This window comes from Telopea speciosissima, chromosome 5, assembly GCF_018873765.1.
Source record: "Telopea speciosissima isolate NSW1024214 ecotype Mountain lineage chromosome 5, Tspe_v1, whole genome shotgun sequence".
NCBI lineage: Eukaryota > Viridiplantae > Streptophyta > Magnoliopsida > Proteales > Proteaceae > Telopea > Telopea speciosissima.
In genome coordinates this window covers 5,600,560-5,617,424 of record NC_057920.1, presented here as the reverse complement: position 1 = coordinate 5,617,424, position 16,865 = coordinate 5,600,560, and the positions used below count along the sequence as shown (strand labels likewise).

The 16,865-nt window shown below is 36.6% G+C and overlaps 1 protein-coding gene across 2 annotated transcripts; it reads right to left on the bottom strand.

Annotated features, from left to right (window-relative positions):
• Window positions 1-278: 278 nt before the first annotated feature.
• Window positions 279-16,215, bottom strand: LOC122662123 (fatty acid amide hydrolase-like). 2 transcript variants are annotated; one of them, XM_043857689.1, is made up of 21 exons: window positions 16,197-16,215; window positions 15,937-16,017; window positions 15,647-15,756; window positions 15,465-15,525; window positions 14,696-14,880; window positions 14,483-14,612; window positions 14,258-14,335; window positions 14,026-14,173; window positions 13,437-13,549; window positions 13,275-13,350; window positions 11,174-11,245; window positions 10,172-10,223; window positions 8,173-8,253; window positions 7,930-8,013; window positions 7,727-7,830; window positions 7,489-7,581; window positions 5,774-5,842; window positions 5,431-5,495; window positions 2,979-3,040; window positions 731-826; window positions 279-596 (listed from the first exon to the last, which is right to left on the bottom strand). In XM_043857689.1, the coding sequence occupies exons 2-21, from the start codon at window positions 16,013-16,015 to the stop codon at window positions 534-536; spliced, it is 1,821 nt and encodes a 606-aa protein (XP_043713624.1). In that variant the 5' UTR covers window positions 16,016-16,017; window positions 16,197-16,215; the 3' UTR covers window positions 279-533. The 2 variants fall into 2 exon arrangements, with proteins under 2 accessions (XP_043713624.1, XP_043713622.1); XM_043857687.1 differs by lacking the exon at window positions 16,197-16,215 and having other exon boundaries at window positions 15,937-16,112.
• Between the last annotated feature and the right edge of the window lie 650 nt (window positions 16,216-16,865).

Here is a 16,865-nt window from a genome sequence, read left to right as displayed (position 1 = left end):
CCTCAAAGCAGCCACAGATGCATTAGTTAACCAACACATAATTTGTCACCAAAGCCCATTTCTTCCACTAAGGAAAACAATGTTTATACAACTCAAGAGGGGTCATAGGGCCATAACCCAGTTCATGTCCCATTTTCACAAGATCCCAAGAGGGTTGGACTAGAGTTTATCCTAACCTTCAGCATTATCTGCAGAAGGTGGCTGCCTTCAAAACCTGAACCAACATCTTTCACAATAGCAGCTTGAGATATTAAACATCGCACCAAGCCACGACCTTGTAGAACCCAAAAGAGGGATCAATTATTGACTTTCTATAGGACATATCCTAGAATTTTCAACAGAAAACAGATTATTTTAGAGCACACTGAGGAATGGTTCATCCAAGTGTTTATAATATCAAACTTTGTGAAATACAAGTGCCTTTGTGCTCACACTCCAATGGAGAATGAGCAGATTCTTCAAACTTATGATGATTATGTGAGACAACCTTCCAGAGAGGAAACTGGCACAGTGCAGAAATGTTCTACAGTGCTCTAATTCCCCTTCAGAATATCATAAAAGGTAGAAGGCCGCTTCCTAGAATCTGCAGATAGCTCCTGAAAATGGAAGGACATGCTATATATTAAATGTGTGCTCTTCAATTGCAAGAAAGAAGTGATGGAACATTAAGTTACAAAATGTTTCACACACAGCATCTCGTAAATCATCTCAGTCAAATAAGATGTGGTACCTCCACTGCAGAAGCCAAACGCAAGATTGAAGCTTCAGCCCATGGACGGCCTATCAGTTGCAAGCCAATTGGAAGACCTTGTTTGTCATGACCAATCTGAATATGTAATATGTTAGAAAAAAGATATCAACAGACAAAATTACAAGCTCATCTTGAAGATTAGTCAAAGCAGAATTGGTTGAACTTCAGATGGAAAGAGAGTTTTGAAGTACTCTGGACCCTTTCTGAGGCATGGATCACTAGTAACAAAAATTAGTCCTAAATTATAATCTAAGAGAAGGGAAATCCCCTTCAGCATAAAAGATTTTTCTTAAGAGCATTTCCAACCAAGGGGGAAAAAACAAGTAGACTAGTTAATTAAAATGAAGAATAAGCAGGATATTTGCCAAATGAAAGCAACAACTTTTTTTTTTTGAAAACTGCATCATTCTTTGTCGTTGCTGAGGCTTTGAATGAATCTTTATCTCCCAGTTTTTTCACAAGCATAACATACAAGAAGCCATGCCTTTTTTTACTTGCTGTCTAACTATTTTTAGCTAGCAAGTGGGCTATTATTACATTAAAAGACAATGAAAAGGATTCAGAAATTGATCTTCAGTCTATTTCTCTATACTTCAGTATGAAAAAAAAATTATTTTAGTTACAATTGTAATAATAAGAATAGGGGCCAAATGCTTGCAACCATTCACAAAATTCTTCTTTACTGAACTTTAGGTGTGATGTGGTTCAATACATATGACTTAAGAATAGATCATAGGCCTTTATACACACAACCCATCACTGAAACTGTTCACCAAAAGGGACACAATCTTCCATAGGCTTGAAGAGGGACATCATAGACTAAGCGTGTTTGTCCACATTGATAGTTGATATCACTATACTCATCAATAAAATTTTCTTCTACCAAAAAAAAAACTATGGACATTCAAAAGCCATGATCCTCTGGTAAGGCTGCCCAGAGGAGCCTTACAACAACAGTACCAAATGACTGGCTCTATCACCTAAGATTGTGAGTGCTTGTTACGTGTTGGTCAGCAGTCAGTCAGGACGAAGTGTCAAATCTTGATTGGCTCTACAAGAGGTTTTTCCGGAGAAGTTCAACCAGAATCTTGGGATTGAAAAGGTGATGGGAAGAAAATAAATGAAAAAATAGGATACATCATTATTCGCTATACTTGTTCAATGCAATTAAATATGAATACACGATTCAGTGAAGATTTTCCTCCAGTTTTCAGAAGCTGTTTGGTAAAATGTATGGATGGTGGAGGGCCGGATGGGAGAAGGGAAAAGTTGCAGGGAAAGGGAAAAAGATCACACAATCACACACTCTCACAGAGTAAACTTAACAAACTTCTATTCAATTCACTTCACTGCCCATTGTTGGATTACATGCAAGTATATAAAGGGAAAATAACATAACTCCTAGTTAGACTATGAAACTGAAATAACAACTTGCAGTATGAAACTCTAACTCTTACGTACTCAACTCAAAATAAAAGACTTAAATAACCTAATAAATTAACTAATTCCAACCCTTGTTGCTCTAAAAACCATTGGACCGGTTCTGTTTAGGTTTGGGTCTCCAAATCCTATAAAGCTGGTCCAACCAGCCAAGTGATACTGCATCAGTGGATCATCGGAACATGTACCCAAAGAAACATCAAAGGTTCTATTTGAGGACAAGCAGATCCAATTTCCCTTTCCTATGAGCTCATGAAATTGGATTGGCTTTTGTAACTTTTAACGGGTCAAGTTTACTAAGAAGACCAAAATCAATAACAAGTTGTGGAGGCACCAAGGAGTTTGTATATTATGCATTCTGTATCACAGGCTGATGGCATTATAATCCAGATTTTAAGGACCGTTCAATCTTTCTGTTCATCTGACATGTGATACGTTATCTGCCGAAGGAATGAGTAGTTAAGAAGCTTCTGATAGTAGAACATGTGGAAAGAGGAATATAATTTTAATGAATGCGGAACCTGGATGGAAAGCTTCCTGATTTTGAAGAAATTCAATTAATAGATAAGCACGTTTTGTCATCTTGCAACAACCAGCAGGTTACAAGAAATTTTATTTTCTTTCCAATACTTGTCTCAAATAGTGAAGCTCACGTGGATCTTATTCCACTTGAGTCTAGGGTGGTCCTCTCTAATAAACCACCCATGGAGCAACATATCAACTAATCAGACAATAACTACATAGTACACTTAGAGAACATATAGTGACACAGGTAAGTTTTACCCACAGGGACAGATATCGCAGGGAGTCCAAGAAGATTAGCTGCTAATATGAACCGCATGAGATATCCTGAAATCGACACACATAAAGTATGACATAAGATGAACAAGAAAATAATGAATGTCCCAATGAAAATTAAAGTTGTCAAATATCACTCTGTAACTAGTATATGGTTTTCATGATCAAGTATAATCAAATTAACGCCACAATAACCAATGAGAGGTTACATCTTGGGTCCTTCTGGGTTGGATATAAATTATTGCAAAGTAATGTTAAAGTTAAAACAAAAGCAAAATGCAAGCTTATCCAATCATGATCAACAATAATTGTACAATTAACTCAACAAAAAAAAGGGCCATATCCAGTGCACAAGGCTCTCGCGTTTGGCAGGGTCTGGGAGAGGTAGATGGTAGGCAGCCTTACCCCCTTAACGGAGAGGCTGAATCCCAGGACTCAAATCCGCGCCACTGCGCTGAGGTAACAAGACATTGTCACCGCACCAAGCGACGACCCTCTACAATTAACTCAACAATGGACTAGATATAGTAAATAAATTTTTCTTCACTTCTCAACTAAATTTATTCGATTTTAGCAAGAAAGTATAAACGTGCAGAAATTTTACTTCAGTTTTCAACCACTAATGTTGATATTTTCTGTTTTGAGTTCAGTATTTTCTTCTTAAAATAATTCACATTATTTTTCATAACTTTACATTCGACCAGATGGAGCCCTTTGTCTTTTGAAAGCACACAATTCCAAGAATTCATATAGGAAACTTTTAAATAATCATGATGCATTATCTAGAGATTGCTTCAGAGCTAGAGGATCGGGCAGAAAAAATCAATGGATTTAGAAAATTATTGCTTATTAACATAAAGTATTGTTGTGTGCAATTGACAAACATGAGAATAATGTATTTGATGATGGATCCAAATCCTATTTAAGAACACTCAAAGATCATCAAAAGAATACATAATTTTCTATTAAAATCTTTCCTCATGTCAATAATTAAAAAAAAAAGTGTAATATGCACAGATGGACATAATAGGCATAATGGATAGCCATCCATGCATGTTCAACCCCCCCCCCCCCCAAATTTTGAATGAATAATCTTGCATATGCAAACAAATATCAAGCTAAAGTGAAAATGGATGGAAGATAACGTAGGAAGGCAATGGTAGTGGACCTTCAAAGAATCCACATGACCACGATAGTTTGATTAAGATCCATATTTTGTAAGATTCTTTATATAATTATATCAGAAGGAAAACAGAGAAAGAAGTATTTACAGAGTGAAGAATAGACAGATATCACTTTGTGTTTACACTTCTACTATTTTTCTTCTTTTGAAATTGGAAAATGAAAATAGAGTTATATTAAGAAAGAGAAATGTGGCTACAAGACAAGGCTAGGAAAGAATGGGACCTGCAGATATTAAGGGATTATTCGGAATGTCTTGTTCAGATTAATTCAGCTCCAATAGCCATTGATGATTCACATGTACCCAAGTTTTTGGCTGTCTGAAATCAGCTTCACCTTAATCTACTCCAAAGTATAAGAGTTTTCTGGCAGCAGGTGATTCATCAGTTGAAATAGGATGACATTGTAGTGACTAGTGAGGGTTAGGGATCCTTAGAGGTTCTCTCCCCAAAATAGGAGATGGAACTCAATAGCATCTCCAATGAACACTGCACTGGATAAGGACTACAAATCTCCTACTGAATGGATCAGCCAAGACTGGAGCGTCTAGACCTAATATGGATATTGGAGCACTCATGAAGCCATTAGCTTCATCTGGACTACAGTCCTCCTTGACTTCATTTAAATTGGATTGTACATTGTACATGTACCATACAATTTGGATTTATCCCTCTTATTAATAAACTGTTTATTATCTGAAAAAAAATAAAAAACACAAAACACAAAACTGCATGCTGCTAAGGGACCAAGGAAACCTAAAACATGCCACACCATTTTTCCAATTTGAAATCGAATTCTTCTTACAACCCCTCCAAATCATTCATTCAATATGGGGTTGCAAAACAGATTAAATTGCATGTCAGTCAGGTCACACAGGCTATTTGATATCACTAACAAGCTCCAATTTCTGTAGCATTCCTTAAAGTTTTACCATTGCCTAGTATCTTCAAATTTAAATACCATCATATTTGAAGTTGATTTCATATTTAAAAAAATAAAAATAAATAAATAAACTATTTAGCTTGAGTTTCTTAATTTTTTTTGTTTTGCAAAGTAGCTTTTTTATATCCGGAGGATATTTAATTTTTTATTGGGCCTAATACCTAGCATGATTTGACTTTATCCTGCATCAAGAAGTAAATGCAAAGATTCGGAACAAATGAGAATAGTTGTGATAAGGCATGGTTGAGTTTGAGTCTGGAGTATTCAGAATAAATTAGGAGAAAAATCACTATCAAACTACAGGCATACTGGCTGACCTGAAACCTGTAAATTTGTCTCCCCTTGATTGAGAGAGCCTGGAGGTATTTCAGGCGCTGTGATACTGTAATGCAAAAGGACAGTAAGTTATCTTCAATCCATTGTCAGTTACAAGAAAATATATCTTCACGCATATATATACGACAACATTCGCAATGTGAAAAACACTTGCGCATTTACTCTATTATGCAAGTTTATCCTTCATGTTAAAAGGAATTGTCTACAAAATGGCAGGAAAAGAGTGCAAAGAAAAAGAACTCAATCTAAAAGCAGCCACAATAAAATAATACTATTATAAGAAGTTATGCCCATGATAATGTACTAAAAGTTAGCCCATCATACCCAGTTGTTGGGGTTACTATGATATCAACCTTCTTGAAAATTTCCATATGATGATGCATGATCCTTCTCCTGCATCAAATCCAATCAATTTGAGAGAATACGGAGATAAATTAAACATTTGATATTATAATCAACCATTAAGTTGGAAACAACCTAATTGAGAAATTTTCCATTGGCATTCCCAAAAGGAGGGAGGATATCAAAAGGATGAACAACAGAGAAATGCATAAATGGATAAAAAACATTCAAGAGAAACAGATCATAATGTAACACCCAACAAATTTCTTTTTTATGGAACATCACATCCATATGGAATCTAAGGACGGCCATGCCTAGTTGTGCCATGTGGAAGGCTGATGTGGCAATATCTAGGGAAAGGACTAAATTGGCCATATGTCAAGTTTTCGACTCAAATTCAATTATTCCCATGTATTTCCTTGCACCCTTTTGCTAGTCTGTGCACGCTCTCTGTAGGTCCTAGATTTTTCAAGTGGTTTGTATTGTCACATGGCCAACTTCGTTTGGGCTGAAAGTTGAAATGTGAGCAGGGGACCTTGGGTTCTACCTATCCACACCATCCCATCTGCCATATGGCAAACTAGGTGGCCATCAATTTATCTTGTATAGACACGCCTATCCAGCAAACCCTCACCCTTTCTTTAATCAACATACCAAAAGCTCCCCAAACATACATCAAAACTACTGAACTGGAAATCAATATAGGGAAAGTTGTGATCTACTAAAATCACTTAAGATAGAGAAAATCAAGTAATGAATGCTCATAACTGGATTTCAATTTCAGAAGATCCTAGCAAAAAATTACAACATTTCCTTCATCAACACACTCATAAGTGCCCCCAATTCACATCCGAACAGCTCAAGTGTAGATTTGTCTAAGGCAAATTGTGATTAACTAAAATTATGTAAACTTGGGAGGGGGGGGGGGAAGAACTCAAGTAAAGAAATGCTAATGACTGTGTAACAAGATAATCACTTTAGATGAAACCAAAACCAGAGAAGATTGAGAAAGGGAGAGAGTAGAGAAAGAGAAGAGAAGAGAGAAAACTGATCCAGCGATAGAACCATTGTGTACCTATCACTGGTCTTCAACTTATATTTATAAGTAAATAACAATGTGTTAAAAGGACTCACACTCAGCCTAGGACACTACCCATAAGAATAAATGATAAAATATGAAAACTAAAGAAAGCCTACCACGATGGGGATTCTCCCCCTATCGTAGATAGGTAAAACCTAATACGATGCAGAGAAGAATGGAAATTGCAAATACAATCACACAATGCGCTCAAAGATTTACATGGTTCAGCAAGGTTGCCTACGTCCACGGTGAGATGAGATCTGTTTCACTATCAATGGAGAATAGGGTTACAGTCGCTCGTTCCTCACACCTCTCTCAGATTTGCAAATACAGAGAAAGAACTCTTGCTACAGATTTATAGCGGCCCCTGGAGGCTCCACAAAGCAGTCCATCATCAGAAATCAAAACACCAAAACCTCAACATAGGTCTACCACAAACTACCGCTAGCTTTAACAGTTTGAATTTCAACTTCAAAATATTCTACTAAAACACACTTTCCAAAGTCCATCTTTGGATAATCCTGAGAACCTTGAAATATCAAATAACTCAAACTATGGCAGTAATGTTAAACAAGAATATAATAATTATTCAACTCCACAAATATTATTTCCACACCTCAGACGCTGGGAGGCGACATAATCTGATGCAGAGAAGGATCGGAAAAGTGCCAAATTTGTGCGAGTATCTAGCGTCAATTGAGCATTTTTCCTTAAAGAGCAAAAGAAGACCACCTTTCAATATAAATCTGGATTATGAAATATGATTAACAAATCATCATGTGAAAGCTCTCACTAATTAGAGGAACCATATAAAACCATTGGAGTTGGAGACTAATATAAGTAAGAAAATGTACCCATCCTCACAGTCGGGATTTAATCCACAAAGTGATTCAGAACCAATTGAAACAATATGTGCAGTTCGCATCTCACGCAGATCCGGTATTGCAATCTCTTTAATCTGGAACAAAAATCAGTAAATCTTGCATATGTCAATCCTGAAGCTGGTATTTTTTAAGAGAGGAAAAGAAGTTGAAAGTAGCACATGTAGCAGACTTACTTCACATCCATGAGTTCGTAAAATCATATTAAGAACATCCTCACACTTATCAGAAATATCGGTTGAGTATACATCATTAAACCACTGCAGAGAAACAACCATACAACTATAAAGTTATATTTGGAATCTATGAAAGTAGAAACTTCAGCCTATCTCAACATAGGACTCTATAAAGTTATATTCGGAATCTATGAAAGTAGAAACTTCAGTATATCTCAAAATAGGACTATCTTTGATCCATACCTCTGTATACTTTCCCAGTCGTATTGATCTTAAAGCATTTGAACTTTCATATGTTGTCAAATTTGGCAAACAAGGAGGGGACTACAAAAAAGAGTAGACAATTGTTTTGATGGATAGTTTTTGGGATACTTATCAAACTTAAAAATAAGATCTTAAGCATTTACAAATGTCATGTTTAGGGTAAAAGAATTGGAATACACGACAAAGCTACAGGTAAGCAAGAAATTGTCAAAATGTGTGATTACAATCTTAATGAAGGAAACAAAAGAGGTCCACCAAAAGCACAATTAGAGTTCATGATCCATTTAATATGGTTTAACATTATTATGCCCCCCCCCCCCCCCAAAAAAAAAAAAAAAACAGTACAAATTGCAGTTAATTCGTATGGGACAATCATATGAAACATATTTTTGTTTAGCTAGGTTGAAGATAAGGATTATAATGCCAAAATGGTGGCCATCCTTGATAGTTTCATTCTAATGGTTATAGCAATCATTATTATGATGGCCATGATCCATTTAATATGGTTTAACATTATTATGCCCCCCCCCCCACCAAAAAAAAAAAAAAAAAAAACAGTACAAATTGCAGTTAATTCGTATGGGACAATCGTATGAAACATATTTTTGTTTAGCTAGGTTGAAGATAAGGATTATAATGCCAAAATGGTGGCCATCCTTGATAGTTTCATTCTAATGGTTATAGCAATCATTATTATGGTGGCCACTTTTCTTAATTTTTTTGTAATATTTTAGTATTCTTATGAATGTGACCTTTAACCAGCGAAGTATAGTATCTTTATATTTGAGAGAAGAAAATATAGTTTACATTTATGTAATATTAAAACAATCATAGATGAAAATATTGTGATAATGACCATTATAGAGGCAAGAATGGTAAACAACAATTTGTAATTATTTTCAATGAATGCAACATCTTTGTAAAACCATCAGAGGCATTCCATTATTTGAAAAAGTTCAAACAGATAAATTTCCTGAGATTAAAACTTAATAAGGAGACGATACCAAACTCCCAGATAGGCTTCATAATAATTTCCCATAATATGGTAGTCAGTAAAAGAGATCAAGCCTCCATGCTTGTAAGAAAATGAATATGAAAAGAATAAGAAATCCCCCTCCTCACACACACACAAAAAAAAAACATGCTAATACTGAAATATAAGAGGTCAAGTAAATAATCAAACAGCCACAAAAGTGACCAGCATAGATTTAAATGTAAAATAATATGGGCTATCACCACCTTTCATAGTGTCTTCATTTAACATATTGGCTAAAGATATAGCATCTTTCCTACCTATCAAAATGGATAAGAAAAAAAAATTATAAGACAAATTCAGGGATAGTCACAATAATTTTGATGTTTGTGGAAGGCCTTCGTTGTTAATGCTGCGAAAAAGGTTACCTATACTGAGGGACATCAAAAGAAGAAGTAGAAGAGCAGAGCAAGAGACTTGAAGCTGAAGTTATGCAAATAGGGATTGCTGTACAGTTACCTTTGACAGGAGTGTTTCATTACTTGAATTAAAATACAATATCAAAGTCAGAAAATTAAAAGTCTCATAAACATCAGGTGCACAGTTTGTTTCATGCATTTTCCTGATGCACTTTCAGATCTGAAAATAATTGAAGGTTATACTTCAGTTTTATTACTGAATTAGACTAGAAATATCGATCTTTTGGGAAAAATCCTAAATGTATTAAAAGAAAAAAATTGAGTTTGAATCTCACTCTCTTTTTCAAGAGTAGACAAGTTTAAATTTCTTGGTAAGTTAAAAGGAAGCACACTAAGCACCAATTCATGAAAATCCTCATTCTCAAGAGAGTAAGGAGCAGTTAAAAATAACCATAAATCAACAAAGGAGTTTTAAAATATTGCATGTTCACATAAACATGCCGGAGCAACTAATATATTTCAGTTCAGATGAACAGTAAAAAGATGCTGTGTCAATTTGGATTGAAGAATAGGTTTGAAAGGTTACTGGATTCAAACTGATCCTATCAGCAGTAGAGGAGCCCAATATTGCAGCATACCTGAATGATGCATCATTACCATCAGAACACCATCAAATGAGACAAAAGCAGTCCATGAGAGAAGGAAACAATTCCCTATTTATCTTCTCAAATTACAAAAGTCGAAAGAATGTAGATACAGGATTTCTTGAATGAAACTTCAAACAATACATGAACAAAGTAGCAGTGGAGTTTATGGCAATTAAAAGTTCTAATAGGCATGTCACGTTTAGCTGAGCCTAGGAGTCTCTATCATATGAATTTTGTGAGGAGGCTGGAGGCATCCCGAATCTAGATAACAAAAATTTTAACACATTAGGAACCCAGCAAGGATTTGACAAGGAACTATAAACCATGAAAAACATCAGAACATCAGCAAGGTTTTTACTCACCATGCATGATTTTATGAGAACTTTTACCATAGTTATTGTTTTGTTCATCATCATCATAATAATAATAAATAATAATAATCTCATTATTTTGGCCAAACCGAATTGTGAGTCTGATAATGAACAAGAATATGAATTACAATAAAAGAATTGCTTGCTAAACTATGCAATAGAAATGACTCTCAAAAAATATTATATCCTGGTTGTACTAATATATGTATATATATATATATATATATATATATATATATACTATATCTTGGTAGGAAATGTATGAAGCAGCTGCTTAGGAATTGTTTCGTTGCATATGATCCTCAACTTCAGCTGGCAATAAAGTTGGATGATCCCAGCTAGAATGGGGAGTTTAAAATGTAGGCAATAGTGGATCAACCATCAGGACAAAATAAAAGAAGATTATAGGAGGGAAAAACAACAGCTACAACCTAACAGATTCGTGAAAAGGCAACAGGCAAGAGGCAAAGCACTAACAGAAGAGTCAGTCAATCGAAAATGACATGTCAGTAAAGACAGCACAGGCAATCCAATTCATGATTCATTAAGGATCCACAGATGAAAGCTTACACTAGCATGACATCCTCAACTGTTGATGCAATTGGACCAATAATTTCCACAGTCCCACAATTACACAGTGATCTGCAAAATGAAATTCAGAAGAGCTAAACTAGAATTGCTGACGCCAGATGAAACGCAAAAAGATTCTGAATTTATCAGCTTGACACAAATTGAAATAAAGCTAAAAAGAGCAGTATATTAGTGTGCGAGCCTTGGTGCAACGGTTAAGTTGAGCTATTGCAACCTGTTGGTTGCGGATCCAATCCCTGCAGTAGCAGGAGCCTCGTGCACTGGGACGCTCTTTTTCTAAAAAGAGCAGTATACTATCATGCCTTAAAAACAAAAAAAAAATCATTGCTAATAGCGAGAATTCATGTCATTATCTTCAGATGATAAATAAAACCATTCAAACTTCTTCAGTATAATAGGAAAGATAAGAGAACATTGGATTCAACTATGTGGATAGAAAGCTTAGCAATATATATTTTACATTCTTAAACCAGCGAAAACCCAGTTGTTCCATATAAATCTGATTAAATACTTTCTTTTCTTTCTTGAACATATATCATATTTTTATTCAAGTCAAATAATCTGCAAGGTGTCAACTGGTTCAGCCAGAAAAGTCTGTGACATGTTGTCACAAAGACCTGGGATCGAGTCCAGCTTTCACCTTACTACCTATCCACCCCCCCAAAATTTTTTTTTTTTTTCCCTTTATAATCCAGGTAACCAATGTTATTGTATAGCTTCGTGACAATTGTAGTCATAGATCTCGCGAGATCTCGGTTTGCCAAGGGGTCGAGACGAGACTTAATACGAGTTCCAAAAGTGCAATATCTCGGTCAAGATCTCGGGCCGACCCAGATCTCGACCCATCTTAACCTTTAAAAGTATCGTAAGATTTGTAACTCGACAGAACTCGAGATATCTCGATCAAGTTTTGTCCAAAACCTCTTTTCTTCCTCTGTGAAGGCTGTGAGCTCATTTTACCTCCGGATTTCTACGTACAACCTGCTGTAGAGTTGATTCAGCTACACAATTGAAGGATTCAGATACAAAATTGAAGGATTCATCTCAAATGCTAGGGTCCAGAACCTGTTGGAGAGTTCTGTCCAGAACCTCTTTTCTTCCCCTGTGGAAAACATTGTGCAACAGTACAGCAACACTATGACATGGGAAGACTATGTGGCACTAATGGGGACTGAATGCATGATTCAATCAAATTTTATGTGATGATAGTTGTAACATTGTTAAGCAGTTTGATGTATCACTTTAACATTTCTAATGCTTATTTAAGTTTTTACATTAATTGAATGTTTTGATTGCTTTCTATTACTAAATTATGTGTAGAGTAGGGTATTTTAGTATGTCGTCGCCTACCAACCTAGGGTCCGAAGTGAAACTCCTATTTGGACTTTGTTTTTGCAAAATCTGATAGTACCATTGTGTTTAAATGGCCTAAAATAGGCTGAGTATTAAGTTTCAGACCCAAACTAGTTCTAAAACCAACCGAAACTAGGTTTCGAGTTGAAAAAAAAAAAAATGCACCAACTCCACCGAGATCTCGAGATATATTGAGACAACTCGGTTTTTCCCAGGGTCGAGTTGGGGTCGAATTCCGAGTTTTAGTACCATGATTGTAGTTTAGTGCCTCCCTATGCACCCACCCCTCTTCAAAGAAAATCCCGGATGTATCTATATAGTTTTCCACTAAACCAAGTACATGTAGTTAGGCATCATGAACCATATTTCAACCTAGCTCTCGGACAAAATATAAAATGTGTTTAATACATACAAATCTGGATCTGCAAATGGATCAGAATATCCTAGCCCAACCTTAAAAGACTTTAAGGGATTCAGCAGGCCAGGAGGTTGGTTCTGGAATTCCCACCTGTAACCCGTTTCTAATTTCTATGTAGTTATCGTGTTCTATATAGTATAACAGGATTTGGCGAAATTCCTCATAAAGTAAATACCAGAATCCCATAGATTACTATTTGAAATTTCTGATAGTATTTTGAATAAATATGACAAAAGGATGTCATCTGACATGAAGATAAAAGGTTGACAGCAGCAATGATTACTTAAAACCCTTTGTTCACCAGCCTACCCTTTCATGTCAGTCCGCCCATAAGTCGTCTTCAACCCCACTACACCACAAAGTGAAGAAGGAATTCGCACTGAACCTGCCTTTTGAAGAAAAATAATGAAACAAAATTAGTATACATCTTAAAAAAGGATTGCTATCAACATTTCTAACATTTTGTACAACCTCCACCATCTGTTCCTAGTGCAGCTGAACATAGTCCAGAAGCTACAATTGCTGCTGGGCCAGACGAAGATCCCCCAGTATACCTATCTAGTGCATGAGGGTTCCTTGCTGACCTGTAACAAAACAGAGGTGCAGAACATAGCTTGGTTATAAGGTAATTTAGAACATCCCAGAGGAAGGCTTTCAGTTAGGAACATGAGTAAAAGGGCTCTGATGTTAAGTAATTATGCTATCTATGCATAAAAAATAGAAGAGTATAACAATTTTTAATAGGTAACATATTAAAGTATTCAATATTTAGATCTAAGGGTAAAGAAACACCAAAAGGAAAAAGACAACACCAATTGTCTATCACATAATTCACCATATCAATGTAGTACATAAAGATGCCAACAATTTTGGTAAAGGCTAACGCCCAGCTAACAAATGAAGAATAGATAAAGAAAGATGCATATAAGGTCTAAAAGGAGAATCCTCGATAAAACGCTTAAGAGCACTTGAGTACAAGCTGCAAATGATGCTTCAGTGCATGGTAAAGCAAAGTTCACATACTCTGGGGAGATCTAAATGCTGTTATGCATATCCTTACCCATAGTTTGGATTGTTTCCAGTAGTCCCAAGGCCAAACTCATGCATATTTGCCTTCCCTATAAGAATTACACCACAGCTTCGCAATCTTGAAACAGAAACTGCATCTTCTTTAACAGGACGGACCTCATGAAACCATGTTGTTCCACCTGATAGTTAAGAGAGCTAAGTTAAACATGTAAGCATCTCTAAGGAGAATAATATATTTGTGGGAAGAACAAAAAAGATATTACCCTTAGTTGGGTAAGGGTAACAGTCTATATCATCCTTGATCGCCATGAAAATGCCATCCAAAGTAGAAAGTGGTTTTCCTGCAAAACCAATGCCCACATGTCTATCACCAAGAACTTGAAGGATGATGACAGCATAGCTCAGCCATATCCAATATATTGGGTACTAACATAGCCTATAGTACAGAAGTCAGAAAGGTTACCAGGACCACCAGCTATAAAAAATACCTTCCTCAAACCTCTGTGTAGAAGCAGCAGCTTGTGTCCTCAGATCCTCGGCATTAAAGCTGATCAAGAATGGCATTGGAGGGTTCCTCTTGTTGAATTCCTCTGTGGCTGAGATAATTTTCTCTGCAACCTGTGTATTGGAGATTCAATCCTCCCTCGACAGAATTATGTAAAGGAAAATGTGATAACACCGCAGAATCTGCAGTTATTTACCATTGATGGGGTCACATGCCCAAATCGATAAGCATGTGCATAGTCACGGATCTTCCAGTACAAAAATGGAAAGTCACCAGTCCAGTGATGTGCAGGATCATAAGGTGAAAGGCACTTCAAAGCTAATTCAACACGGTCAACAGCACTACTACCTTCTTCCATGATGATAACACCAGATTCTTTTTCTACATTCACAAAAATCATGCAAACAATGTCACTCTATTACCATATTCTTATTTAAACCACTTCCGGCAGGTTTTTTCTTCCTTCCTTTTGCAAGTCTATCCTATTTACCAAGTTCCCTCCCAGATTGCTTGTCACCTTCCGGAAATTTGCAGAGCATTTCTATCCAAAAGAAGATGCTTCAAATGAACATTTTCAAGACATACGAGTTTGTCAAAGTACAGAAAAAGGTCATTGTAGTTTTGTATGAAATGAAACCATTTTTCTTAGTTATTCATATATTTGGTGATGGAATTGAATTGAATTGAATTTTAATGAAGAAAATAAGCAATTTCATTTCATTAAAAAGATACGGACTGTTGGAGAGAGAAGAAACATGACTATGGAATATAAACATCTTACTCTGGCCTTTTTGGCCCCTTTCTTTCGGGAACTTAACTTCATACAAGGACGACACCCCACCCCCACCCCCCAAAAAGATAAATGGCATTGGTACATGGATGAGGTCATTGATGAGTATTAGATATAAACCAAGTTCCAAATTAAACTTAAAAAAAAAGATCACGACAACAAGAACAGGAAAAACCTTGAGGTGGGAACTCCGGTCTAAACATGGGTTTTTCTGGTATCACAGTCCTCCGCAGCATCTATAAATTAAAACATCCTGTCATCAGTCTCGACTCTGAAATGGTTACCACCACTGGAACAGTCTACACGTGAAACTGTATAGTAGGAACTAAACTAATATTACTGAGCATAAGATCAAACCTCATCCATTCCGTTCAGCTTCTTCATTGAGGACATGATTAAGGACCCTATGAGTGGAGCCTCGGCCAACCAAACGAATAACTTCAATTGGAAACCTGTTAAATGAGGAGCTGCAAGAGAGAAACCAAATAAGAAGACGTAACCATCTCCACCAAAACCAGTCCTGTATGTTTACAATTGCATCAATTGAACCCGAAACCAGGCCACATTCTAAATTTAAGGAGAGAAAATCCAACCAAACAGAAAACAATTAAATAATTAAACTGAATGGGCAATCGAAGCAAACAAACCTGTTATCACTTCATGTTCATACTTGACGACCGTCAAGTCAACGTCCTCCACCGGCAACATCGCTCGCTTCTTGCCCATCCTAAAACAAACACCCCACGTTGAACTCAATTCATTTCAGAGTTTTGCTCATCCACCGTGATTTTAAGGCATTTGCAACATCACATTTGCAGAAACTTTTCCAGAAACGATGAAATCAAACGGTAATGTTTCAGAGATAGAGCATACCTTTTGATAGGAAAATGAGGAAGCAAAACGAAAGAAACAGAGCTGATTCTCTTTCTGATTTGTTGGGATTGACGACGAGGAGGATAGGTAGGTAGGTAGTTTATACGCCGCAAAACGAGCTGCACGGCCCCGAACCAACACCGAGAGCCTCGCTCTCTTTCTCTCCGTCTCTGGCCTAAACTTGGCAGAATTCGCGTTTAGAGGGAGCAATTGTAGAGTCCAACACAACGACGCAAGGCCGTTTCGCTGACTCTCAGCACCTATTGCGACCAATTACAACACGCTTGTCGCTTCTGCAACTAAACATTGACTTGAAAATATGGATGGATGGGCCGATGGGGGCATTAAACAAATAAATTTAAGACGACGTCGGCAACAGACTTCTTCTAAACCGTTTGTGGTTGCGTACTGCGTAGTGTCTCAGCTCAGAGGAAGAAATGAATCCAATCAAACGAAGTCAGAAGGGTAAAAAGATGATCGTCAAAGTGATCCAGCGGAATCAGTCTCGCCGCGAGATCGTTCCTTACATTCCCCAACTCCGAGTCTCCGAATGGAACCACACTAATTAATTAATTAATGCACCTCCCTATTCATAAATCAGATTCCAATTACTGGTCGAGAAGAAGGTGGTCTGACGTACAATGGTCAGGCAATGTCAGAGAAGCCCCTTGGGCCTTGCCGCCTTGGCTTGGCTTCTATCTAT

Excerpts from the sequence above, each read along its gene's own strand:
- LOC122662123 (XM_043857689.1), bottom strand. The coding sequence starts at position 16,015 with ATGGGCAAGAAGCGAGCGATGTTGCCGGTGGAGGACGTTGACTTGACG. Across the intron at positions 14,174-14,257 it reads TTACCCTTACCCAACTAAGG|GTGGAACAACATGGTTTCAT; the intron begins GTAATATCTTTT and ends CTTAACTATCAG. Across the intron at positions 5,843-7,488 it reads GTCGCCTCCCAGCGTCTGAG|GAGAAGGATCATGCATCATC; the intron begins GTGTGGAAATAA and ends GATTTGATGCAG.